This window comes from Tursiops truncatus, chromosome 2 (genome assembly GCF_011762595.2).
Source record: "Tursiops truncatus isolate mTurTru1 chromosome 2, mTurTru1.mat.Y, whole genome shotgun sequence".
Lineage (NCBI taxonomy): Eukaryota > Metazoa > Chordata > Mammalia > Artiodactyla > Delphinidae > Tursiops > Tursiops truncatus.
The window spans coordinates 29984980-30012964 of record NC_047035.1 but is presented as its reverse complement, the minus strand read 5'-3'; the positions used below and the strand labels follow the sequence as shown (position 1 = coordinate 30012964).

Genomic DNA, 27985 nt, shown 5'->3' with positions numbered 1-27985 from the left:
ACCCTCCCTATCCCACCCCTCTAGGTGGTCACAGAGCACCGAGCTGACCTCCCTGTGCTATGCGGCTGCTTCCCACTAGCTAGCTATTTTACATTTGGTAGTGCATATATGTCCATGTCACTATCTCATTTCGTCCCAGCAGAAATTTCAACTGTAGAGATTTGTCTTAAGGCAGTCAGAGGAGGTATGAAAAGTCGCAACTGCTTATTGCTTTATTGCTTATCATTGCCCCCCACCAAAAGTGGGAAACTACTTCTTTGAAGGGAACTAGATATAATATAAAACTATAAAAATTTATTTTTAAAAAGAGGAGAAAGAGATGATAGAATCTAAGAGGGAGATTCTGTGTGATTTTTATTTTCTTCTTTATGCTTAGTTGTTTTTTCTAAAGTTTTTATTGAATTAAAATCTTTTACTTTTGTATTCACAAAAATGTATTTTTTTCTAAAATAAAAAATTATGGCTGCTTAGATAATAATATGATTACTACCAAGTGATATAACCCATGTTATTGAGACCTTACCGTAAGCCCCTGAGTTAACCTCTATCAAGTCCTTACCATAATTCTCAGGGTTAAGCAGGGCAGGTGGCCTTATCCCTCCACATGACAAAACTGAGACTCAGAATAGGTAAATGGCTGTTTAATATCGCACAGTTGATGCGTGAAGTCCAGGGTGCCACACCCACAGCTCAGTAAGTGCTCCCTCCTCTGTGGTCTGTTGCTTCAGAACAAAAATCCAAAGGACCATTAGACCATTGTTGGTCTACATGAAGGTATAGAGCAAACTGTTTTGTAGTTTTGGGAACACTTACCCAAGCATGAGCCTATTCAATTATTAGTGTCAAGCAGGCAAGATAAATTTAATATTCCCATTTTACAGATGGGGAAGCTGAGGCTCAGAGATGTTCCATGATTTTCCCAAGGTTGTACACAGTAGTGGGGAAGTTGGGATTTAAACATGCTTTTAGTCCAAGTCCCTTGCTCTGTCCACTTGAGTTTGGCATAATAAGCTCTAATTTCCTTAACATCTCTCAGTCTGTCCTATTGTGTTCCTGAAGGCTTGTGATTGGCTTAAGTCCCTCTTAAGTGCCCTTTCAATATAGTTGTCACAAATTAACAAGGCTTTGGGATTAACCCTGTGTGCCAGATTGTATTTCCAAAGATGTCTGGAATAATATGTCCTATCCCACATGCTCTTCTAGAACTTTGTCACCTCTCCATCCCAAAAGGTGGAGCCAATAGAGTATGGCTGAGGTAACGTTTCATAACATGGTACTTCATGTGAGCCAAGGCGAAGTCATAAAAATTGCATGCCTTTCTGCCCTGTTGTCATGGGATGTTTGCTCTTGGAATGCAGCCACCATGCTGTAAGGAAGCCCAAGGAGCCCATGGAGAGGCCCACCTGGAAAGGAACTGAATTCCCCCAACTCACACCCTTGGCTGAACTCCCAGCCATCAGCAAGAGCTAACTTGCAGCCATAGTTCACTTTCAGCTTGAAAGCTGCCCCTAGTCAAGCCACCTCAGCTGATGCTGCAATGTGCAAAGTGAGTTGAACCCACCAAGCTCTGCCCAAATTTCAGATCCCTGAGCAAAATAAATGATTATTTTGAGCCATCCATTTTGGGGGCATTTTGTTAGACAGCAATAAAAGACTGATACATCAAAGAACTGAATCACACTTTTAAAATTAATTTTGTGTGAAAAATATATTCATATTTATTAAGCACCTACGATGTGCCAGATATTTTTTCCCAGGTGCTCGGGAGTATCAGCAAACAAAATCCACGAGGCTCCTTGCCCCGGTGGAGTTCGTATTTCACGGTGGGAGCAGACTAGATAATAAGCATAATGAATAAGTAGCATCTAGTATGCAAAAGGGGACACATGCTTCTGAAAGTTTAAAAGGTAAAACAGGGAAAGGGAATCAGGAGAGCAGGGTTAGGGCAGTTTGCTGTATTACCAGCGTGGTCAGAGAAGCCTCAAGGAGAAGGTGCCATCTGAGCAAAGATGTAAGTCCGCCCTGTTGGTACCTGGGGGAGGACGCTGAGTAGGGGTGTCAGATCATGTTGTCTTGTCGGCCATTGTGAGGACTTTGGCCGTTTTAGGGTTTTGAGCAGATCTGTCCTGACTGACTTTTTTTTTTTTTTTTTTTTTTTTTGCGGCACGCGGGCCTCTTACTGTTGCGGCCCCTCCCGTTGCGGAGCACAGGCTCCGGACGCACAGGCTCAGCAGCCATGGCTCACGGGCCCAGCCGCTCCGCGGCATGTGGGATCTTCCCGGACCGGGGCACGAACCCGTGTCCCCTGCATCGGCAGGCGGACTCTCAACCACTGCGCCACCAGGGAAGCCCCCGACTGACATTTTTAAAGCTTCACTTTTTCGCCATGTGGAGAGCCACCATGGGAAATCAAGGATGGAGGCGGGGAGACCAGTTAGGAATCAGGCAGGAAACAGAGGCTCAGTCCTAGGTGGCAACAGTGGAGGTGCTGAGAAACGCTAGATTTCAGGCCATACTCTAAGTTTGGAAGGTCGGCCTGAATGGATTTCCTGACTGATCGGATGTGGAATGTGAGAGGAAGAGAGAATTCAAGGATCACTCTGAAATTTGGGGCCTAAGCAGCTCTAAGGATGGAGCAGCCCTCAGCTGAGACATGCGAGGACTGTAGGAGTGAGAGGTGGGGAAGGTCGCGAGTCCGTTCTACTGTGTTAGTACCAGGGGAAGACGCTGAGGAGGGGCGTCAGATCTGTGTTCGCCAGCATTTGGACTTTATGGGTTTTAAAGGCTCATTTGTTCCACAAATGTTTATCGCGTGGCTACCGTGTGGTGGGCACTGAGCTTGGCACTGATGATTTAGAAATGGATAAAACAGTGCATTTCTGAAGATGGCTTATGTATAGTGAGAGGAACAGATAGCTGGACAGGCAACAGCAATGCTGTGTGACAAGCAGTTTGATAGGGATGCACATGTATGGGCTGTGGGACCACATGGAGTCAGGGGTGGGCAGTAACATCTGAGCTGGGCCCGGAAGGCAGTGTTGGAGATACAGAGGCCAAGTGCCGTAAGCAATGGACCAGCATGGGCAAAGGCCCAGGGGTGGGCAGGGAGAGGCTGGGGGTATAGGCTTGGCCTTCTGTAGGTCCTGCTAAGAGTCCTGAACATTACCTGTTAAAAATAGGACTTCTCCCACTTGGCTGGAGGTTGGAATGTGTTTGAGGAAGATGCTATTTCCTAAGAGAAAAAAGATGTTTAAGTATTTGCACAACCTTTAAAAATCATGATAAAGTACTTTCTAAATTCTAGGGCTCTGGAACAGAATCCTGGTCACCATACTCAGTTGTGGCTCCACATGGAATCTCTGTGCAACTTACAAACGGGAAGAGTAAGATGATTTGAACTTGAAGATCACTGGAGTAGAGGACGGGGAAGTGAGAAGCTGACATATAGTCAGTGGGTCCCACACATAGATAATGATGTCACCAAGGAGAGTGGCAGGATTTAGGGTGGAAAACAAGATTGTGATCCAGGTGCCAAAGTCTTCCATGAATGAGAAGTTAACAAAAATAAAGAGACGATAGGCTGGAGGAGTAGAGAGGAAACTGGTAGAATATATAAACCTCAAATAATCAGGAATTTTTACATGGAAAAAGGAGAAATATCATGATGGGCAAGATGATGCCTACTTTCCCTCCTAGGCCCAAATTCGGTGGTGGTGCCGGGGGGTGGTGTGTGGCACAAGAACAAAGGGCGCTGGAAACAACAGCAGGGGGAGGGTCAGTGTAGACCAGGAGGTAGACGGATCCTTCTGCGCATTGGTGAAGGCCCCGCGGGAACTTTTTTCACCAATGGAGCCAGAGAACAGAGGTTCCAGATGTGGGCATGGGGAATGGGTCAGGGACAAATTAAGGGAAGAGGTAGCTCAAAGCAACATGGAGATGAACTGAGAAATAATGGGGCTCCAGTGGCGCTTGGGTTTTACCCACTGACTAAGGATGAGGGGGAATTAGCTGGTATCAACATTTCTGACAGCGCAAGCTAGAGGTAATCTAGTACGTATTTGTGGGTTTGTTGTATGGAAGGATGGATGGATGGATGGATGGATGGATGGACAGCTGGGGGAACTTATCTCTGGAAGGCTCCACCTCACCCTGGAACGATGGTGTTTCTATGAGAACTCTGGCAGGGTTTGGTCTCTCCCAGGCCCTCATAGCATGTTGTAAGCAGTGGATGATCAAGGGGGGCCCCCCCACTGAACATTCTCAGCTCTCCCTGGGGCCTGGTTTGTTCTTGAAATTGGCCTTAGCAATCCTGGGGCTCTCTTCTGACTTTGCATCCTAGGTGAACGTCCTGTTCTGTGTTGAGCCATGACCAAACCTTTCAGATGTAATCATTACAAGAGAGACTCACATGTGACAGTGTTCGTATGTCCTGTGGGACAACCCCAAATCTGGAGAAGGTTCTGTGGGGTAGGGTCTTTCGTGGAAATGATGGTCATTGGATAAATCTCCCTTGATGTCCTCTCTCGGAGGTGGGCACTGGGCATTCCAAGTGGAGAGAGCCACGGGAACAAAGGCCTGGAGGCGGGAAACCCCAGATGTGTTGAGCAGCTTGTCTAGTCATGGGCTGAAGTAGACAAAGCTACAGAGGTAGCTGAGGTCATGTTATGGAGGACTGGCCCAGCTATTGGCACCCGTAGCCTTTGTAATTCATTTGGCTCTTAAGAGGGTCAAGCTACTTGGATTAAAATATTTGACCCAGGGCTTCCCTGGTGGCACAGTGGTTGAGAGTCTGCCTGCCGATGCAGGGGACGCAGGTTCGCGCCCCGGTCTGGGAAGATCCCACATGCCGCGGAGCGGCTGGTCCCATGAGCCATGGCCGCTGAGCCTGCGTGTCCAGAGCCTGTGCTCCGCAACAGGAGAGGCCACAACAGTGAGAGGCCCGCGTACTGCAAAAGAAAAAAAAATATTTGACCCTACTTATTAAGAATCTCTTGCCCCAAATTATTTTGGGGTCCGAAAGTTTACTTCTCTTTGATCCAGATTAATCTCTCTGCAGTCTAGTGCTCCTACTATGACATTTCTCATGGTATTGTAAAGATCTTTGTATTTATCTTTCTCCCTACCAGATGTTAGCTCTTTGAATCCATCCAACTGCTTTCCAAGCTTCCTGCCACCACTTCTAGGTCCCTGAGTGATTCGCACGGTGAGGCAGTGGGCAGGGCGGGGCTCTCTAGTCAAATGCCTGCCTTGTTCTCCAGTGGTGATCCCAGTTGGGCCACCTTTTCTCCTTTTATGCTGGTGGTGGTCCAGGAAATCTCTGCTTTCCTCCCCTTAAGACCTCACCCTGGTCTTGGCCTTGGGATTTTCCCATTCTGTGTTTAAGAGGAGGAAGAATAAAGGATGTTTGTCATTCGTTTTGTCTATCCAACATCTTAATGTCTTGCTTTGATTAGGAAATTCCCAAATAATGAGTGTCATTGGGGGCAAAGACCACTCCCAACTACAGAAGCGGGAAATATTAGACATTCTCTTGCCCAGCTCTCGGTACAGCCAGGACATATGATGTGTTCCAGGCTCTGCCAACCAGATGTGCCCCTGGCAGACTTTGACTCAGGAGCCAGGGATATAAGGGACAGAGGAATTTCCTCCCCAGAGCCTCTTCTGGGCCATGTTGATGGGCCTTTTCCAGTTGCCTTGTCTCAGGTCCTGTTTTCCAGTCTTCATCCGTGGCAGGCTCTGTAGAGCTCTACATGGTCCAAGGACATGAGAGTTGTCATTTAATGAGAGGGAGACAGCCTCGTCCCTGACCTCTCACCTTTCTGAGGTAAGACGTATCTCAAGAAATAGGCAGCTATGATCTGGGATCATGGCCATGGTACATAAGAGAAAAAATAGTGGAGAAAATAAGACATCCAAGGGTAAGGAAGGCCTGGCATCATTTGCCTTAACCAGATCTATTTATAATTTTTAGTCCACGTCAGAAAACACTATTCTTTCCTTTGTATAGTAACTCATAATACATCCCTGAGGATCCCACATTGTCTTTGCTCCTGTCCCTCCCAGCTTCTCCAGGTGGGCAAAACAGGAGAAAGGTATCCATCTCACTCTGGTTAAAGCACCTCTGCTTCCAGAGAGGGTGGGTGAGTGAGAGCTGTAATCCTGGTAAATAAGCTATGTGCTCCCTTTGCTGGGTTTTGGGTTGTTGTTTATTTTAACAAAATTTCTGTGACCTCAGAACCATGCTTCCAGGCGTAACCACTTGAAAAGGAAGAAATATTTAGCCATATTCTACAATTGCAACTAATGGCAGCCAGTGGGTTACTCTGGAAAGGGAGTGTCATTCCCCATCCCAGTCAGAATGATCATCATTCCACTCCAGCTCATCTGCATCTGGGGAATGGAAGTCTTAGAAATACAAGTGATTGTCTTCAGAATCCCCTGGCGGTCCAGTGGTTAGGGCAGTGCTTTCACTGCCGGGGGCCACGTTCGATCTCCAGTCGGTGAACTAAGATCCCGTAAGCTATGCGGTGCAGCCAGTAATAATAATAAGTGATTGTCTCGTTCTTTTCTTTAACTTTGTACCTGCCAATTCACCACACATAGCTAGACTGGCAAGAGGTGTTTATAAGGTTGAGATTAAGTCAGATATGATAAAGAGGTTTCCTGTAATGCCAATAATTTGCCACATTCTGCCTGTTTTCTGTGTGACCTGTCCTAATTGCCTTGCCTGTGAACAGATCATAGGTTGAAACTAGAAATTACTTCCCTCTCCTAGGCAGCTTGGGGACTAGCCACTATATTTCTTATAGTTTGGTAAGGGTAGTGCAGGGAACCGAGAAAAGCCTAACTATAAATGTCTTTTCGGCAAGAGAGAATCTTAAGTAGGATTTAGAGGAAGCTCATCCTTAAATGGTCTCCTATAACTTTTAAGTTCTGGCTTGAAAAGCCGGAACCACGCCAAATGATTGACTCTAAGCAATGTCTCTGGAGCCAAAGTGCCTGGGTTCAAATCCTAACTTTACAGACCACGTGACCTCAGGCAAGTACCTACCCTCTCTCTGCCTCACTTTCTTCATCTGTAAAATGGGATAATGACAGTACCTGCTTCATCAGGCTGCTGTGCATATAAATGAGTTAACATATATACAGTGCTTGGAACCATGCCTGGCACAGAGTAAACACTATATAAATGTTTGCTGATATTGTTCGCCATGATTCTGTGGCTTTGATTATGTTGTTCTCTCATCCTGGAATGCAGTCCCCCCCACTTACTAGCTAATTCCAACTTGTCCTCCAAGATTCAGCTCAAGCAACATCTCCTCCAGCAAAATGCTCCTGGCAGCCAGGTCTGATGTAGTTTCCCTCATCCATGTTCCCAGTTCCTGCAAATGTATCTGTCATAGCACTCAGTGCACTGAAGTACGGTTGTTGGTTTACTGGTCCATCTTCCCCTGATGCTGTGAGCTCCTTGATCATAGGAAGATCTTACTGGGCTTTGCACCCAGCAGTTAACTTAATCCTAGGACATAGAATGAATGGATGAAACCGTACTGAAATCCGTCAAATTCCTAGGTTTATTCACTTGCTCATTTACTCCTTTGGTCATTAAAATCCGCTGAACATCTGTGACATACCAGGTATTTTTTATAAGTACTTTTTTTGTTGTTCTATCTATAATTTCTGTGTCAGCCCTTGCATTTAGCTAGGACAAAGAGAGAAGGTAGATTTCAAGCTATAATTGCTTACAGTCTGACTTTATCAAGAGAAATTTTGGAGACCAAGAGTCTTACTGATAACTGAGTTGCTTCTCTCAAATTCAAACCCCTGTTTTAGACTACAGACTTCACAGCGGGACTCAGGCATATCTGATTAGGAACTTGCAGCTGAAATAGGCGTTAGAGAGAATGTTCTACCTAAAGAATTACTTGAATCCTCTTTTAAATCAGTTGCCACGATACTTTTAAAGCTGTTTATGCTACCGTCTTAGGTATGTTTCCTCACTATGGATTCAGTTCTGTTTTGAGGAGAATACTTTTCTGCTATGCTAACTGGAGAGCCTTGCGTTTGCGTAACAGCCCCGCCTGGCAGTCTGCCGTGCCGACCCCAGCATCTACTTTTCCTTTCCGCATCAGTAACACTGCCCCACTTTTGGCTAAGCACCCTGTGACTCACAATAAGATTATTTCCCAGAGTTCCTTGTAGCCAGGTGTGGTCAAGTGACTGAATTCTGGTGTCTGAGTCATGTGAGTATACGTGTCCTGTTGCAGCTACAACAAATTCCAAATTTAGCAGCTTAAAACAATACAATACAAATGTATTATCTTGCAGAGCTGGAGGTCCAAAGTCTGAAACGGGCCTTAGAGGAGTAAAGGTCCTGGAAGAACTATGTTCCTTCTGAGCCTCTAGGGAAGAATCCGTTTCCTTGTCCTTTCTGGCTTCTAGAGGTTGCCTGCATTCCTTGACATGTGGTCCTTTCGTCTGTTTTCAAAGCCAGCAGCTAACTAGCGCTCTCCCCACCCCATCCCCTCTCTCTTCCTCCACCCCTCCCCATGAGCTCCTTCGAATACACACACGTGTGGGAGCCCACACACACCTCTGCTTCTGTCCTCACTACTCCTTCTCTCCCTGACACTCCTATCTCTCTCTCATAAACCGCCTTGTGATTACATTGGTCCCACCTGGATAATCCAGGCTAATCTCTCCATCTTGAGGACCTTAATTTAATCTTACCTGCAAAGTCCTTTGTGCCATGTAAAGTAGATACTCACAGTTCCGGGTATGAGGACATGGACATCTTTGGGGAGCCGTTACTGTGTGTGTCACAGTATGTGAATAGAATATGGAACTTCCGGAAAATACGCTTCATATGCTTCTCACCTGGGAAAGGCATTCTTTAGCTCTTCTGCTTCTCCTTCTTCCTCCTGCCTGAAGCTGGGACATGATGGCTGGTGCTTCAGCAGACATTTTGAACCATAAGGTGACCTTCGGGGTGAAAGTCAAGCACTTGGAAAATGGAAGAGAAACATTAAAGTATGGATTCCTGAGGACCCCATGGAGCCACCTCCAGACTTCTTTTACCAAATATACTTCTATCTTGTTTAAGCCACTGTTATTATTTTTTTTTTTTTTTTTGCGGTACGTGGGCCTCTCACTGTTGTGGCCTCTCCCATTGCGGAGCACAGGCTCCGGACGCACAGGCTCAGCAGCCATGGCTTACGGGCCCAGCCGCTCTGCAGCATGTGGGATCCTCCCGGACCGGGGCATGAACCCATGTCCCCTGCATCGGCAGGTGGACTCTCAACCACTGCGCCACCAGGGAAGCCCCTGCTGTTATTTTTTTTTTACTAAAATGTGCATCTGAACCTAATCCCAATCCCTCGAAACTATTCCCAACTCACTCCTTAATAAACTCCAAGTCAAAAAATAAATAAATAAACTCCAAGTCTGAGTCTCTCAATCTACTACCCTCCCAATGGCATGAATATGACCTTTGCTGAGAAAATATTTTAGTAAAACGGACAGTGTTTTTATCGTGTTATCTGATCAGACACCAGCCTTTAGTTCTGCCTGCACGCTGAGCCGTACAAACCTCAACATTGATCTGGGCTTTTAACATTCTTTCAAAGGTTTGACCGTATTTGACTGTAATACCACCTGGAGAATCAGGGTGGGCAGGAATGGGCTACTGACATACCAAGTTCTAGTCCTGAATACCTTAAAATGGGGCATGTGTTGACCCCTCTTCTTTAACATACGTGTCAATGATCTGCAATAGCAAGCAGCAAGCTGACTTTCCATCGCAAAGATCTGGCCTGTTTTACTCTCAAGATTCAGAAGCCACCCTGAGGAGTAACCAGCTCCAGCAAAACCAACGTCTGGAAGAAAAAGCAGCACAGTGACGACACCAAAATGAAAATCACTGATTGTGGCCCCCATTCTTAACTATAGTCATCAGGTCTTCCTTGAAAATCTGCAGTGAGTCAGGGAGGCACAGCTGAGGGGACGGGGTCTCTCTCTTTAAGGACCCTGTATGTGCTAATGGAGAGACAGGCCAAGAAATGAGAGCACTATCCTTTACTGTTTTATTATTTCCAGGAACCATAAACTAAATTCTCTGATCACTTAGAGCAGCCGTCCTTCCCTGGCATTCTTCATATGGCTCTCTCCCATTCGTTGTGTGAATCTTATATTCTCTTTATTAATTCTAGCAATATCATTAAGTATTCACTGCCTCAAGTCTAATCCATTTTGGAAGAAGCCGGCACTCGGGGCGGGGGCGATGATGAAGAAATGGGTCTAGAAAGCATAAACTCATGATGGGTTTTATATTTAGTCTGTCCTTTTCCTAGTTACAGGGTTTCTCCATTTGAAACATTCTCAACACGTTCTCTGAACAAAAGCCAGCTTCTCTTGGTCTGGAGTTGATGCGAATGAAATGAGGCTTGCACGTTAGAAAGACGACATTCCACCCCAGAGCCTCTAACCCGGGTGGGATCTGGAGCTTGAAGTCAGTCCCAGGCTGTGTTCACCCAGCAGTGCTCGGCCACGGGCCAGCTCCACAGTCCCACAAGGTGCTTTCAGGGAACGTAGTGACAGAAAAGCCAGAAAACGAGTTTAAACTTGTTATAAATCAGAAGAGAGCACAGAAACCCTTAGCTGTCTCTTTGGCTTGGGCGCTGGGCAGAGCTGTCAGGTGCTGTACATGGTGGTAAGTGTCAATTTTTCCCTGACGTGAGCAAGAAAGGGAGGTTGCTCGAAGGGCAGGTTCCGAGAGGGCCTGGGGGAAGGTCCAGGGTTTGAGCTCATTTTTCTTGCTGTATCCCAAGGAAGGGGAATGGATCGCAGGATAAGTCACAGAAGAGAGAAGCCCAGGCGTTCAGGGTAACGGAAGGCATTCCAGAGTGAGGGAGGGCAGGCTTGGGTCCCCTGCCAGCTGTGCCATTGCGAGGCCCAGGGCTTGGCTCCAATGCTGCTCTCTTTTCTCAGTCAACATGTTCTCCTTGGGTGACCTCACCCAGCCTCGCTGCTTAAGGGACGTTCCTACACACCAGTGACACCCAAATACTATCTCCAGCCTGCTCTCTCCCTGAAAACCCAGCCTCCTATGTCCACTGGCAGACTTGACATCTCCTCTTGGATGGCTACAGTATACGTCTGTCTCAGACAGAACACGGCCAATAATGAACCCATGTTTCCTCCCCAACCTGCTTCCCCATCTCAGGTAGGCTGAGCTCCCCCTGCATCCAATTAGTCAAGCTAGAAGCCGGAAGTCAAGCCAGACTCCTCTTGTTCTCACACTCCGTGTCCCGTGCATTAGAGGGGACCAGGAGCCCTGCCTCTGAGACAGACCCGGGACCCATTTGCTCCTCTCCGTCTCGCTGCCACCACAGAGCCCAGCCAGCATTAGATTTCTCACCCACTGAAAACAGCTGCTGGCTGGTCTCCTGCTTCTCTTGGCCCTCTGCAATCCCTTTTCCACCCAGCAGCCAAAGAGATCATTTAAAAACACACAAAACCCTCCCCTACTCCAGCCCTCCAGAGGCTTCCAGAGGGTGCGACCCCTCTGTCTCCCATCTCCCTTCCAGGCGCCCGTGCCTTCCTTCTGCAGGTTCCCACGTCACTGCTGTTCCTCCAGATGCACCGCTGCATCCTTCCTGCTGCTCAGGCCTCCGTGTAAATGTCACCTCACTCACCTCCCTGTCTTCACAGCCCCCAGTCCCCTCTCTCCGTCACCCCATTTTGTCTTCACTATTGCACTGTTTTTTCTTACCTAAATGCCGGAGACAGAAAAGGAGTTAGGGATTTCAGGAGGAGAGAGTGCGGCAGGGAAGGCGGGTGGTGTGGCTTGGCTGCCACCTGCTCCCCCGTGGGCTGTGCCCCCGTTTCCTACTGATGACTTGTTTTCCGGGTCCCGCCCCCGCCCTCAGCAAGGTCAGGACACACAGGCCTCTGACCGGCTCCTGTCTCTCCTGCCACTGCTTCTGTTTTGTGGTCCTCAACGTCCACCCCTTCAGACAGCCAAGTCCCAAGGACTCAAGGCCGTTGCTGGGAGTGGGGGTCAAGGGGGAGGTGTCCTTGAAGGCAAGATGGCAGCAGGCCCCAGAGAAGCCCAAGGCCGCGCCCTCCCCTGAAGGACGACAGGGAGGGGAAACAGTGGTGGTGTCCTGCACATGAGCCCCTCTGGGTTTGGGGCGCCTCGCTGAAGGCAGCTGAGCAGGGATCTGGGACGGTAGCCAGCAGCAGAGGTGTAGGGGATGCAGGCTGACCAAGCAGTTACATCACCTCCCAAGGCCAACTGCAGGAAGGGACCACAGCACTTCTGGCAGTGGCCATGAGGCCCGGGTTGAGGGAGGGATGGGGGGAAAGGCGAGCATCCTGACGCCAGGAAGGCATGAGCTCATTCCCCGGCAGCTCTGACGTCATCTCCCTGTAGCTTTTAAGCCTGATTCTTTTTCTGATTCATGCTTGACTCTCAGCCCCTGGTGACTGGCTCAGTGCTTTGCACCTAAGTGACGCCGGAGCGTGCTGTGACTTTTGCCCTTCTAGGACTCTTTTCCCTTTCACAGCGACTTGCTGTTCCAGTCTGCAATCAATGTTAGCTGTCACATGATGCCATTGGTGTGGTTGCTTTGGATGGCTTTGTTCTTGGCCCTACATCCAGTGCTTTCCTCCTCAATCTTCTGTTTCTCACTGATCCTAAGCACCTCCTTCTCTGTGAACCTTCTCCCGACACTGGGTGGGCTGGAATTACATGCTCTTTCTGTGGCCCAAAGCATCCCACAAACACTCCAGTCTAGCCCTTGCAGCCTGCCAGTGCCCTTTTTTGTTTAAGGACAGAGCCGTCTTAATCATCACTGCAGATAAATGAATGAAAGTGGTCCAGTCAGTAGTAATGGCAATAATAATAATGATGATGATAAAGCCAGCACATGCTGGTCATGTGCTCTGCACTGAAGGACACAGGGCTGAACTTTTTACAGGAATTATCCCATGCCCACACTCTCAGACTGTGCTTTTATCATATCTTAGAGAAACTGAAGCTTAGCAAGAGTAAGGCACATCCCCAAGGTCACAGAGCTGGCGGGAGGGGAAACCTGGATTCAGACACAGGCTGCTTGCCTCGTGGCCACTCCTGTGGGAGATGCCAGGCTAAGGGCTTGGCTGTAGCTGGGATGGAGAAGGAGAGATGTTGGGGTTCCTTGGGGTTCTTCTGACGTTTTGCCTCAGGAACTGGAAATTGAACTGGGAGTAGATCCCCTACTGATAGAGAAGGTCCCAGACCAATTTTTAAAAGGATGGGTTCATTCATCTCAATGAAACAGAGAAGCTTGAGAGATCGAAGCTAGAGCCAGCTCTGAACTGTCTAGTCTAGGCCTGCAGCACAGGCCCAGGGAAGAGCTGGGAGAAAGACTTGATTCCTACTTGAGGCTCTCTGCTCAAGAGATCAGTCCCAGGCCACATTCCACTCTGGGCTGATAGAGGTGTGCATCACCTATAAGTGGAAAGGAACCAAAATGGCCATTGAGCATTGTGCCCAGTCGGTACCCAGGACTACGCTAAGTGCCCACCTCCATTTCCTTATTTAAATACTCATAACACAGTCTGAGGTAGATTCTGTGATCGACCCATTTTGCAAGTGGGTAAACTGGGGCTCAAGGTGGTTGAGTAACTCGTCCAAGGTGATGAACTAGCAAGTTGCAGAGCCGGGCGGGATTTGAACCCAGGTCTGTTTACAAAAGCCGAGTGTGTTCCATGAAGCCAGAGCTCCAGGGTACCGGAGCTGGCATGAGTGCAACACCAATCAAGTCTTTGTCCAAGCACCTGTGTGTCCCAGACTCCGCTTAAAACCTGGCCTGCTCACACTGCCTGCTATGCACACCTTGCCCGTCCCAAGGTGGTGGCAGGTGTCCAGCACGCTCTGCAGACTTAAGCCTTAAAGCACGCTGGGGAAGTGTGTCAGCATTATTCCCTAACAGTGCGGTTAGATGGGTCAGATTCCAGGTAAAGTGACTGCAGCCTGCAGACCTGGGCGTCACAAAGGCTCCCTCTCCTACTCCCCTCAAGAAAGCCTTAACCCCTCAGATGAATTTAAATACAAATGTTCACAAACCACATTTCAGGTTCAAATGTGCACAAATGAGATGGCCGTTAGACAACACTGGAAGGCAGTAAAGCCCCGACACCTTCCAGCCCTCCTGGAAAGGCTCAGGACACCTGGCATTCGCTCACTTCTCCCCAGAAGCTGCAAATCTGCTTATTTGGTTTTCATTTCTGCCTTTGGATTGAGCGCGAGGCGGTCATGGGAGCAGCCACCCGCCGGGAGCAGAGGCTACACCCACAGTGGCCGAGACTCGCCATCTCCCTGCGTGAGGCCCATCTGCGTAGCCGTATCCGACCTCCCCTTTAATAAGCTAAATCCCGGGTGTGCTCCTCCCGGCGCTGGACGCTTTTGATTGACAAAACTAATCTCTCCTCCACCCTCACGTCTGCCGCTGGCTGCATCCTCTTGCAAATCATGTACTTGGCTGCTGACAATTAGATAGAAGACTTGGGATTCGGACGCGGGAGGGTTATGAGGTTATGAATCAATCGTGGGAGCCCGAGTGAGATAACAAACCGGGGGAGCCCGTCCCAGACACCTTGCCACAACACTCAGAGCCTCCCAGTTGATTTATGAGTTGGTAATAACCTCGCCCAGTCTCCTGCCCCCTATTATTTTTTATAATGTGCGGGGAAGCGGGAAAGTGCCGTCTGAGCGGGGGGGGGGGGGGGGGGGGGGGGGGTGGCTGGCGGAAGAAAGTCCACCAGGGGGTTCCCGTCCGCCGGGCTGGCTGTCTTTCCTGCTGTGTACGCTGTGAGTCGCTGAGGGGCGCAGTTGCCACGTGCCCGCGGAGGCCGGCAAGCCGATGTGCCTGGCCTGGAAGAAGACCCCAGGGAGGTGGGCCCGGCCTGCCCTGCTTTAGGACAGGATAAGGCAGTGATGCTTGGGTATCACTGGGTTCAAAATGACAGTCTTGTGTGTCTGGATTTAATTGTTCCAAACTGTTTGAGTCAGACTGACACAAAAGCCTCCGATTTAGAAGGGAGAATCACAGGCTGGATCAAAGCCAGTCGCAGGCAGTTTGAACTCTGCAGCCTGGGAGCCAGTGAGGCCAACAGCAAGGACAGGTGAGAGGAGGAAGGGGCACCAGGTCTTTCTGCCTCGAGAAGAGAGTTGAAGACTTCACCTCTCCTTCTACTCGTTGTCCTCTTTAGGTGCCAGCCAGGGTTGAACGGGGAGGAGGCAGTTCAGATTGCTGCCTAATGGGTTTTGTTTTGTTTTTTTTTTGGAAGTACAGTTGATTTACAATATTGTGTTAATTTCAGGCATACAGCAAAGTGATTCATATATATATATATATTCTTTTAAAATTCTTTTCCATTAAAGTTTATTACAAGATATTGAATATAATTCCCTGTACTATGCAGTGAATCCTTGTTGTTTATATATTTGCCTTATATATATATATATATATATTTTTTTTTTTTTTTTTTTTGCGGTACGCGGGCCTCTCGCTGCTGTGGCCTCTCCCGTTGCGGAGCACAGGCTCCGGACGCGCAGGCTCAGCCGCCATGGCTCACGGGCCCAGACGCTCCGCGGCATGTGGGATCTTCCCGGACCGGGGCACGAACCCGTGTCCCCTGCATCGGCAGGCGGACTCTCAACCACTGCGCCACCAGGGAAGCCCTGCCTTATATTTTTTAAGGCATTCATTTGTTGAGACTTCTTTTTACAAGGAGAGATGTGGTTTTTGAAAGAAAGTGTCAATGGGTGGAAAACCCTGAACCTTTCCTCTAAAGCAGTAGTTGCAAAAGGCCCAACCAAGGTTGGTGCTGGTCTGTGATGAAGTTTCCATGGGCCATAAAAAATGGAGAAAAAAATTTTAAATGTAATGAATATGTGCATATGAATGGATATGTATTATGTGATGCCCATTTGAATATAACTATTGATCAATGAGCGTTTATGAAACCCCAGCTTCATGCCAGGTCTTTGCTTGGTGCCAGAGATAAACAGTATAACAGAGTCCTGCTCTCTCAGAACTATAGTTATGGGTTGAATTGTGTCATCCCCAAAATTTATATGTTGTGGTCCTAACCTCTGATACCTCCGAATGTGACCTTATTTGGATACAAGGTTGTTGCATGTGTAATTAGTTACGATAAACTAGTTTAGGGTGGGCCATGATCCACTATGCCCTTATGAAAAGGAGAAATTAGACACAGAGGCATACATACAGGGATAACGCCACGTGAAGGTGAAGGCAGAGATGGGGGTAATGCTTCTACAAGACAAGGCACACCAAAGACTGTCAGCAAAGCATCAGAAGTGAGGGGAGAGGCTGAGACAACTCCCTCACAGCCCTCAGGGGAACCAGCTCTGCCCACACCCGGATCTTGGTCTTCCTGTCTCCAGAACTGTGAGAAGATAAATTTCTGTGGTTTAAGCTGCTCAGTTTGTGGCACTTTGTTAGGCAGTCCCAGGAAACTGATACAGAGAGGGAAGCAGACACTGACCAAATCATCACGCTGTAGATGTCTAGTTCCAAACCCAGATAAGTGCTCCAAGAGAAGGTGCTCGCTTCCTGGAAAATGTCCTCCAGAGGAGCAAAGCCGCAAAAGCTGTCAGGCGGGGGTCCCACCCCCTCCACGAGGCCCTGTCAGCCTCCTAAAGTTTGCCTGCTGCAACTGCCTCCTTTGTTTCTCCTTCTGTCCAACAAGCTGTCCATCAGCAGATCCCTTCCTAAAAGCATCAGAAGACATTTGAGATTCTCTAAGGCCTAAAATGAAGAAGCAGGCAAATGACAAGAAGTTCAAGTTGCTGCTGCTTCTCTGAGCCACGCCGATGACTTGGTGAGACACTTGGCTCCAATACGAATGTAAAACACAGACTCTCTCCGTAGCTCATGTGTGTTTTGCTTACTACGTTCCAGGAGCTGTGCTGGCATTGCGCATACAGCATCTCCTTTAACCCCAGAGCCTCAGCAGCAGGTCCTTTTATTACTGTCCTCATTTTCATATGAGGAAATGAGGGCACAGAGCAGGTAGGTTACCTAATAATAAACAGGCCATTTCAGCAAAACCATGGGCCAGGCTTTTGGAGAGAGTTTTGTATACATGACCTTGTTTTATCCTGGAAGTAGGTGGGATTTCCCCCGGGTGACCCATGAAAATGGAGATTGGGGTGGGTGGTAATTAAAGGACCTGCCCAGGATCACACAACTTGGAAATGGCATACCATGAGTTGAGCTCCTATCTGCCTGACTTTATAAACAATGTGCTTTATTGCTTCATATGCTTGGGAAGCAAGTGTATATCTGTTACATTTGTCACCATTTTCCTTGGAAAAACTCAAGCCCATTGCCAAACAATACCTCTCAAAAAATGCCACTAGACTTTTTATCACGCTAGTTCTGCCACCTGTATTTCCTTCTATCTACTGCCAGCTATTCGTTGTGTCCGCCCCCCCCCCAAAACCCAGTTGAACATTTGCTCACAAGCTTTCTCTGCTAGCTAATTGTGCATTTTTTATTGTTTTTTAACAAAGTCATAAAAGAATGGTCTAAAGTTGTTAAAAACTTCCCTACTTAGGGTGTCCTTCAATTCATCTGCAAAATGGAGATAATAATCTATTTACACCATATAATTATTATAGTAGAATCATTCCAAGGCTGGAATATAGAAAGTGCTCAATAAATTATTAGCTCAATAGCTGACAGTAATAATTATTATTATCACTAAATTAGTGTCTGTACTTCAAGGAAGAAATAGAGTACAGAAGATAACTTTTCCAATTATTCTTCTATGTACTAGGAAAGTTATTCAGAGATAAGGGGGGCAGAATGGTGTAGTGGAAATAATATTTCACATGAGATTGCCTGTATTCCAAGATTGGCTCTATTAGGTACTAGCATGTGACCTGGGGCCTCTCTGGGCCTAATCTTTAAAACAGGTATAAGAGTTATTATATTTTACATAGTTATTGTCAAGATGCTGTGTGACAACAGGGTTAAGTGTCCAGCTGTGGCCTGGTGCACAGTGGGCACTGGGGAATGTCATCCTTCTTGGCGGGCTTTGGCCTGCACGTAGCACCTGCATGCGTGGTGAGGTGGCACAAAGCTACCCGCTCTACTCACAGGTGCAGCAGAGACCTTGGCAGATACGTGAACATCCAATGGAGGACAGAGTCATAACCTTGCCTAAGGAGTACTGTGAGCTCGCTCACGGCAGGAACTGTCTTTTTTTTTTTTTGAGGTACGGAGGCCTCTCACCGCCGTGGCCTCCCCCGCCGCGGAGCACAGGCTCCGGACGCACAGGCCCAGCGGCCACGGCTCACGGGCCCAGCCGCTCCGCGGCACACAGGACCCTCCCAGACCGGGGCACGAACCTGTGTCCCCTGCATCGGCAGGCGGACTCCCAACCACTGCGCCACCAGGGAAGCCCAGGAACTGTCTTATCCTTGGTTGAGCTCCAGAAAAATAGTTTACTCAAGTGGAAGTGTCTTTCTCCAGTGGGAAGGACTGATGAGTAAGTTATCAATTGCTTCAGTTACCAGAACCATGATATATAAGCTACGAAGTTGCAGGTAACTTGAAATTTGCAGGTGACTGGAAGCCATCTTTTGTCAAGTTTGCATAATCTAATTTGGGCTCAGATTGATACAAAACTTTGGGGAAAATGAAGGAAGAGTTTCATAGTAGGATCTGCTTGGGTTTTGACTTACTTCAAAAGAAGATCCAGGTATCCCTCATTCTTTAGGGGAGCTTAAAACGCCAGAAGCCAAGCCCAGAATAGAACACTTTTATAGTAAGGGTCTCCCCCAAGCCAGAAAGAACTTTCTAAAATCTCGGAAGATCTTACCAGCTTACTCAAATCCACTTTATATTGATCTAGAGTTAATACAACTTGGGAAGAGGTCACTGAGTCTCACTCTACCCAAGTAAACAAGTAAGCAAACCCCAGGGAGCGGTGCTGGGGGTCACCCTTTGTCCAGGACTGTGGTGAACAGCCCTATTAGAGTCTACAGAAGGCCACTCCGAGGCTCAGAGCCAGCCAGATGGCCAGACGGCGACCAGTTTGAGGCCCATGACCAAGCCGCCTGCTCTGTACTCCTCAGGAGGGAAGACAGCTTTGCGAGTCCTGCCTTCATCCCTCTGCCCTTTCCCCGGAGTGGAGCGAGAGCACAGGGCCTGGGGCAGCAGAAGGCTGTGCTCCATATAGCCTCTCTACTTGGGTCTGTAGCCCTGGCTCTCCACGTTCGCACCACTTCAGGCTCAGAGGCCAATTCTTCCCTCTCTGCTCCTTAACAGAAAAGGATTTTTCTCAGTGCAAAAGTAATATATGAATGTTCTCTGAACTCCAAATAATAAGGAAATGTAAAGAACAGAAATTTCCCATAATTTGACCCTCGCCTCTCCCCAAGATAACCTAAATTTAACAGTTTAAATATACTTCCAGGGCTTCCCTGGTGGCACAGTGGTTAAGAATCCGCCTGCCCATGCATGGGACATGGGTTCGAGCCCTGGTCCGGGAAGATCCCACATGCCGCGGAGCAACTAAGCCCATGCGCCACAATTACTGATCCTGTGCTCTAGGACCCATGAGCCACAATTACTGAAGCCCGCGCACCTAGAGCCCGTGCTCCGCAACAAGAGAAGCTACCGTAACGAGAAGCCCGCAGACTGCAACGAAGAGTAGCCCCCGTTCACCACAACTAGAGAAAGCCCACATGCAGCAACAAAGACCCAATGCAGCCAGAAATAAATAAATAAAACAAATAAATAAATAAACATACTTCCAGAACTTTTCTCCTCCACATTTGTATATCTCTATACATACGTAAGTAATAGAATACAAATATAAATATATATTTTCTATTGTAAAAATGTCATTTTACGATATACACTGTTCTCAATATGCTTTTTCATTTAATGTGGTAGGTGTTCAATAAATATTTGTTGTATGGATGAGCCATAATTTATGTATTGAATCCCCAAGTTGTGTCCAAAGGCCCTGCCAATAAACATAATTATATACATATATAAGACGTCATTGAAATACGGGCTTACAACACATACAGAAACATAAAGCATACCTGCATATAATAAATATACACTGAACTATATTAACCATCCATGCAGGTTGTGAAGAAGTGTTTCAGGTGCCCTCTGGTGTATTTCATGGATATTCCTAGTATAAATGTTGATAAATTAGCCTCAAAAAGAAAACTTTCAGCCAAATGTTTTGGGATCTTTGGGAATAAAGAGCAGCTATCGTGCACTTGTTCTTAATGTTTCTATACTGGCTTTAAGTCCTTGGCAGGCAGGGCAGCTTGGCAAAGATAAGAACCAGAATCCAATAGTAGTAACAAAAGGCAACAATCAGTTTTAGATAGAACAGAAAAAAAAAGTCTGCTGCAAATTCTTATTAGAATAAGAAGGAAAGAATGATTGGGAGAAGGAGGAAAGAAGGAAGAAAGGAAAGAGAAAAGAGAAGAATAAAAATGTTTTCTCCTGGGCTTCCCTGGTGGCGCAGTGGTTGAGAGTCTGCCTGCCGATGCAGGGGACACGGGTTCATGCCCGGGTCCGGGAAGATCCCAGATGCCGCGGAGCAGCTGGGCCCATGAGCCATGGCCGCTGAGCCTGCGCGTCCGGAGCCTGTGCTCCACAGCGGGAGAGGCCACAACAGTGAGAGGCCCGCGTGCCACAAAAAAAAAAAAAAAGTTTTCTCCTGATTGTTATTTGGACTATTCTTGCCTGGTTCTACAGTGTAATAATTGTAGGTCTTATAAAGGACATAATATTATGACAGATTTCCCTTCCTTACTTGTTCCTGAGGCTGAACCTGCAACGGCTTACCGCCTGCTCACAAGGCTGAGGCTGGCCCTTCCTGGATTAGTCCAATGAAGCCTAAAATACCCCACGCCCACGAGAATGAGACTGTCCACAGCCGCAGACATCGTTGTGTGTGCTCAGGTCCCCCAAGCAGTGCCCATGCGTGTCAGGGATGGCGGTGGCGTGGGTGCTGCTACAGACTGAAGACAGTGGCCTGGACAGCCAAGGGCAGCAGCCCAGCCCCACTAGGGCCTGAGGACGGTTACACGCGTCCCCAGATGAGACAGTGACTGTCATGGTGGCTACACCAGCGACAGGAAACCCAGGTCTGTGGTTCCCGCAGTGCTAGGGGAGAAGGCCAGGAACTTTTGTGACTTTCACTTCTTTACCAAAAAAATGCTTACATGTGATCTTCGGCTCTGTGAATGCAAACTGGAGCCTGGGGGACTGGGAAGAACAATTAGGCCGGACATGAGTGCAGAAAGCCAAAGGGGGTAGAAACCCAGACAATGGTACCGAAGGCTGGGGTGAGGTGGAGGGGGGAGCGGATATGATAGCAAGGAAGGAGTTTCAATGTGAATGAATACTAATTAGTGACATGGATATTAATGATGACAGTAATTAACAGGGGAAAGGAAGGGCTGTCATTGTCCCAGGGTGACTAATCAATCTTGGCAGGTGATAAATAATGGTGCAGCAAGCTCAGCAGAAAGATAATCCTCTTGCCCGGGGGAGAGCTGTTGCTGATGCTGGAAACCTCTCCGTTTCTAGGCAACCCACAAAAAAAAGGACTGTTTTTCTTTTGAGGGAAAAACAGGTTAGAGTCTCTCCCCCCAACCCCCAACTTGGGATTACAGTTTGTATTTGATTTCTGCTTTGTTCTTCATTTCCTAGGACAAATGTTGAACTTGTATAATTTGGAGGAAGTGGACACACACACACACACACACACACACACACACGGAAACATACTCTCCTTTTCTCTCTAAGAATGTGAATGAAAAGGAGTGTTTTTGATCCAAAGTTTAGTTCATAGATGCCATCTGGGAGAAGGAGTGGGGAAATGCTTAGAAGTCTTGCTTTTGAGGTTGAAATGCAGGGAACTTGCAGGGCCATGTCAGTGGAGGCTAGTCCTGGGATTGGGGGACAGCACAGAAAGGGCAGGACAGTCTACTGTGTGGGGTTCATTCACCTTCCAGAGAGCCAGAGAGAAACAAAATGTCTAGGTACTCAGGCCTGTACTGGTCTCACTTCTGAACCCCAGTCAAATTTCTGAGCAATTTTAATCCTGGAAAAAGGGCAATACTCGTTCAACCCCTCTGCTGGGGTTTCCAGTGTTTTCGCTGGGAGTCCATCCCAGGAGAGCTTCTGGCACTCCCTCTCCCTCACGCCATGCCTCAGACCCATGACAAGACTCGGATATCTAGAAATGCTGCCCTTTTCAGGCTGTTTTCCATCAAACGTTTCATCCTGAGGTGACAAAGCCACCTTCGAAGATCTGAACTGGTTTAAAGTGAGATTTTGGGGTGACAAAGGTAGATTGCACAGAAGTTCAGAGCCTCCCAGAAAATTGGGCTCCTCTACCCACACATGAACTGCACTGGCCTAAGAACACTGGCTCTAGGTGCCACATTTAAAGGGAGGCAAACAAAAGCAAATATATTCTGAGAATTGTGAACAAAATGAGGAGGGACCCCAGATCATGTCATCAGAAGAAACAGCTGAGGAATCCAGGCATGTTTCACCTGGAGGGGAGGAAACTCAAGGAGAACATTGATAATACGTTGGACGGACTGTCCAAATAGTTGAAGGATTGTCTCACAGAGTGAGAGGTCTGAGTTCGTTTTTCTGTCATCAGGGGGCAAAACTAAGACCAAAGAGAGGAATTCAGAGAAGGGCAAATTTCTGTTGAGAGAAATCGAAGATGATTTAACTGGGACAGGTTGGCCAACAGGAAATTTGTGAGCTTCCAGGCACTAGGGTTTTTCCAAATGGAAATTACAGCACCTCTTGTCCAGGGTGTCGTGGGTGGGGCTTGTGTATTGGCTAGGGTTGGAGTAGATAAGCTTTAAAAGTCCCTTCTGATTCTTAAGATTTTATGTTAGTTAAGGCATTACTAGATGCCAAAACAGATAACCCTCAAATATCCGGGGCTCAACATGACCAAGTTATTTTTCAATCAGGTCACCCAAATGGGCCTCAATCTTCATGTCTGTTCAGGATCCCAGGCTCCTTCCACACATGGCTCTGCCCTCCCCATGGCCCCTGGAGTTCTCTCCATTCAGCCAGCAGATGGAGATGAATGGTGTGGCGTGTGGAGGGTCACACAGGAGTTTTATGGTCTGAGTCTGGAAATTGCTTATGGCGTTTCCACTCACATTCCATTGTCAGAACTCAGTGCATACCCAGCTGCAGGAGAGTCTAGAAATGTAATCTAGCTGTGGCCCAGGGGATAGAGGAGAGAGATTCTGGTGAACACATAGAAGTTTCTCCCACAGACACAGGGGCTTATTCATTCCGGATGAGCCCAGGCCAGAGGAAATTAGAGATTTTTTTCAGGAACCTGTGAGGTCATCTGTGTTGGGCAGGCCTCGTCAGTTGAGGATAGTGAGATAAAAGGAGCCTCCTCCCTCAGGAAATGGTCTGGGGCCAGGCGTGATAAGACTTCCTCTAGCCTGTCATCAAAATATGTATTCTCAGGAAGGCCCCTCCAGAAGCTCCCTAGGGAAATGTGGATACAAGACCATCCTGAGTCATCAGAAGTGGACTTTGGGGGGGAAATAATGGGACTGTGACTACAGAAGCATACTAATGGATGGAATGGGTTGGTTAGGTTGCAAAAGTGTCAATATTACCTAGCTCTCCAGGTGTGTGCTAATTGGAATTAGGAGTCTCTTGGGTAACCATGTTTCTTCTGGCACAGAGTTAAACATCCATGAGGTCTTCAGTTGACATTGCTTTATCCTTGCAGGTACTGACATTGTGCAGTGGCTTATGAAGAACCTCTCCATTGAGGACCCAGGTACCTGACCCTTGACCCTGACTTTACCCCCATGATATTAGTGACCAACCCACAACCAAATTGCAAACCAGATTCTCCTGCCCTCCTGAGAACTGGGCTTATACACGTGAATTCCAAGATGTAGAATCCCTCTATTTACAAATAGAATTATTTATTTTCTCCACTGAATTCCTATCTTTAAATTTAAATCACCCTCGGAGGAAATGAGCAACTATTTAGAATGCCAGGGAGCCCAATACAATAACATGGGAAATGAGATGGACTCTGGTTAGCCACAGCAATTAAAGATAAGTTGTAGCACAGTCGTCACGGAACAGCCTTCTAGAGCCAGCTCTTAAAATTAGATTGCCTGATCCACAATTAAGAGGTTTAATTATTTGCTAAGACTCCTTCTGTTCTCTGCTTCTGCAAGAAGTGAAGGAATGATTTTTTTTTTTCAACTTTAATTGTGCAATGCAATTACCTCACCAGGAAAGCAACAGCAAACCCTGGCCAGTAAAACGGTTTCCAAATCTGTCCTCCCACCAGCAAATAAGCAGTAAAATTTATTTTCATAGCAGAATTAGAAAATGCAGGGTTCCAGAGTAAAATGAAAATTCTAGATGAGAAAACTTTTCTGAATTTATTATATACTCCCCATCTTAACTAAGTATTCTTGCTGCCTGAAGGTCGTATTTACAGACATCCACTAATGTATTCTGATGTTCTTGGGGATTAGACCTATTTGCCTCAAATTGAATGCCCTTCAATTGCTATGCTTTTTAAAGATTTTTTTCAAGTGCCCATTCTAGGTGTCTGACCTTCAGCTGTGATTCCTTGCCGGGGTCAGTATGTCAGCTCGGTCATTCCTATATTTTAATCTGATGCTCCTAATAGACTATTGACTATGAAACAATACAACTTACATAGAGTTCAATTAAACATAGGCGCCAGAAATCTGAGTGCCAGAAAAGCAGGTCATGAACGGAACACTAGCCTTTTTCCCCATCATGATTAATGGCCACTTTCATGAGTAGTGGAAATTCTTAATTCTAGTCAAGTTCTTAATCCTCAGGGGGAAACTATGAATGCTAATCCTTTTAAGGAAAAAAAACCAAATCAACTACCCTACGTGTTTGCCTTACACAGCCTGGACTTCTGATGGTCCACTTGTGAAAACTGGACTGAATAAGTCTCTACCAGTTCATTTACATGTATGTCGAGTCACCCTTCTTCGTGGTGGTCTCTTCTCTTCCAAGAGCACTGTTTTCTTTGCCCTTCTAAAACAGTCATCCTATTTCTGACAAGTATTTTATCGTTATCATCAGTGGTGATAGTAGCAGCAGTAATGGTATATTCAGAGAACCCTGAACCCCCTAGTGGTAGAACAGGCTTCAGGAATCCACTGGTGCTGGTACGAGAAGCTTCTGTGAAAGGTCCCGAATGATAAGAGTCTTATCTATGACGGTCTATTATACTTTGATGCCCTTGGGAGGACATGAAGGTGTTGGGACCTGTCTGGGCTTCTGAGAAGTAGATGAGCAGGAGAAGTTAAGAACAATTCACCAGCAGAAATGAGGCAAACAAAAGCCCTGGGAAGGTGGGTATCCAACACCTCTTCTTCCTTCCCATCTGCCACATCTCCAAGCGAAAGCCTTTTGAAGAATGAAGTGAGACTTCTAGCTCCTAGATTGGTGACATGAAAGTCCCCTTCTTACTGGATTGTACTCTTCCTTCCCTGGAGAAGGAGCAGTTGCAGGTGATGAAACTTCCCTTTTCTGCTGGACCCATGGTTCTTGAAGCATATAGACTTCAAAAGCCAACTGGTCACCACTAAGCAAGTAAAATACAATTCCATTCATTCTGATTCTCCCAGTTACAAGTGTACGCTCCTTCCAGAGGAGAAGAGCAGGTTCTAAATATGAAAAATGTCTGGATTATATACAACGTCTTGAAAGTTGTAGCATTGTCACGGAACAGCCTTCTGGAGCCAGCTCTTAAAATTACATTGCCTGATCCACACCTGAGGTTTAATTATTTGCTAAGACTCTTGAAGAGTTTGCAAATAAAACCAATACAAGTCACTTTGAAAACTTCAGAGCTTATGAAATTAATAATTCCTAGAGTCTCCCTGAGTGTGTCAAATAATTTCTACAGCCAAAAATTAGTTTTTATCAGTTAGAGTACTTTTATATTTGTGAAAGATTATCATGTATGATAGAACCATTTAGATTTCTTTTTTCTTAGCTCTGCTCAGAGTAAATAGAAATTTGTAACCATTTATGTGAATCTATTTATGGCTGGTGCTAAAGTAACAAAACAACAGGTTGATTGTGGCAAAAATATAAGTATTTCTATTAGGTTGGCCTCCCTGGGCTACTGCCCACTGCACTGCCTGCCCATCCTCCAATTCTCTAAGATACTGAGCTTTCCCTCTATGTCCGTAAAAGAAGGGTAACACACTCCTCATCGCTGGCGGGACTGTCATGTCCGGAAATGCAGTGTGAGTCCGAAGACTCTATGGGCTGCGTGCTCGTTGCTGGTGGTGACTTAAAAAAAAAGAAAGGATGAAACTAAAAATATGAATCAGGGCTGCCAGCACTTACTGAGCACTTACCCTGCACCAGACTGCTAAGCACTTTATGTGAAGCATCTCATTTAATTAAATACAGGCTTATCCACACCAAAGCCCATGGTCTTAACTGGGAAGGTGGACTTTCTTCTGGAAGCTTTAGGGACATTAACAATGTCAGAGCTGGGACCCAGGGGATCCAGACACATGTGGCCCTCCCCAACCATTGACATCTCCCCCCCGCCGGCCCAGTGCAGCCCTATCGGAAGCTATCAATCAGCCAATCATGCAGTGATCTGGGGGTGATGATAGTTGACTTCCGGTTGCCTTTCTGCTCCCCCCACCCCGCCCCAATTACATTTCAGCTAAGTAGCCCTGCATTCTGACAGCTTCCTAATTACTTCTCTGTCTTCTGCCCTGTCCCTGAAGTTGAAGCAATACACTTGGGAAGCCTCGTGGCTGCCCAGGGCTACGTCTTCCCAATCTCGGACCACGTTCTCACCATGAAGGACGATGGCACCTTTTATCGTTTCCAGGTAGGGATGCAGCTTGTCCTCCTGAAGAAACTTTTCTGCTCATCATTGTCTGATCTCAGATTAGAACTACCTAAAAAACTGACAGTATTTAAGGGAGCAACCCTTAAATACTGTCCCAGCACTGGGACAACCAAGCGAACTTTTGTCTGGGCCATTTGTTGCCCTACCCGCATAGTAGTAAAAATCCCTCATGGAGAACCTACTATTCACTGTGTGCTTTACACATTATCTCCTCAGTTATTCTGAAGAACAAACTTTGGGGGGATTAGTGTCTCCCATTTTACAGTTGGCAAAACTGAGGTACTTGGAGAATTAACAGGGCATTGAGTAAATCCAGGGGACAGCCTTGATTTGAACCTAGGTCAGCCTGGTAGCAGAGTCCTTGATGTTTCTACTATATCATGCTGCCTTCCTGGTGTGAAGTTTCTATTCACTACCTATTAACACTTCCCAGCCATTCCCACTCCTCAGATCCTGTCCCACAGTGAATTGGAGCAGAGGATAAGGGGTTGTGTCAAGATCTAACCTAAGGGTTTAGGAGTGGAGTTCTTCAGACAGAGTCAAAGGATGTCTAAGTCTGCTCAGCTGCCATAACAAAATACCACAGACTGGGTGGCTTAAACAGCAGAAATGTATTTCTCACGGTTCTGGCGGCTGGAAGTCTAAGATTTTCAAGTAGGGTTCAGTTTGTGAGGAGAGCTTTCATCCTGGCTTTCAGATGGTTGATTCTTACTGTGTCCTCACAGGGTGGAGAGAGAGAGAGAGAGGTTGTTAGCTCTCTGGTGTTTCCTCTTATAGGGACACTAATCCTATCTGATCAGGGCCCCACCCTATGATCTCATTTAACCTTAATTACTTCCTTACTTCACATACAGTCACACGGGGGGTTAAGGCTTCATCATAGAAATTTAGGAGGACACCATTCAGTCCTTGGCAAAGGGACAAAGGAACTTGGGGCTTGTGCCCCAGCAAACAGTGCTTGTCTGACTTCTGTATTAGACTT

General features: G+C 47.0%; 1 protein-coding gene and 1 long non-coding RNA gene across 8 annotated transcripts in view; one reads left to right on the top strand and one right to left on the bottom strand.

Moving 5' to 3' along the window:
• The window catches only part of RGS6 (regulator of G protein signaling 6), a 585560-nt gene that overhangs the window by 456115 nt on the left and 101460 nt on the right, over positions 1 to 27985 (top strand). For 5 of the 6 annotated variants that reach the window (XM_073800295.1, XM_073800297.1, XM_073800294.1 and 2 more), the window contains exons 4-5: positions 23845 to 23895; positions 26876 to 26982. In XM_073800295.1, coding sequence (XP_073656396.1) covers positions 23845 to 23895; positions 26876 to 26982 — 158 coding nt within the window. Of the gene's footprint in view, positions 1 to 23844; positions 23896 to 26855; positions 26983 to 27985 lie in introns of those variants that run through there. The other variant, XM_073800296.1, reaches the window with a different exon arrangement.
• Positions 19 to 27985, bottom strand: LOC117311031 (uncharacterized). 2 transcript variants are annotated; one of them, XR_012329914.1, is made up of 3 exons: positions 26949 to 27742; positions 4409 to 9003; positions 19 to 3232 (listed from the first exon to the last, which is right to left on the bottom strand). It is a non-coding gene; the product is annotated as an uncharacterized lncRNA (long non-coding RNA). The 2 variants fall into 2 exon arrangements; XR_012329913.1 differs by lacking the exon at positions 19 to 3232 and having other exon boundaries at positions 3590 to 9003; positions 26949 to 27985.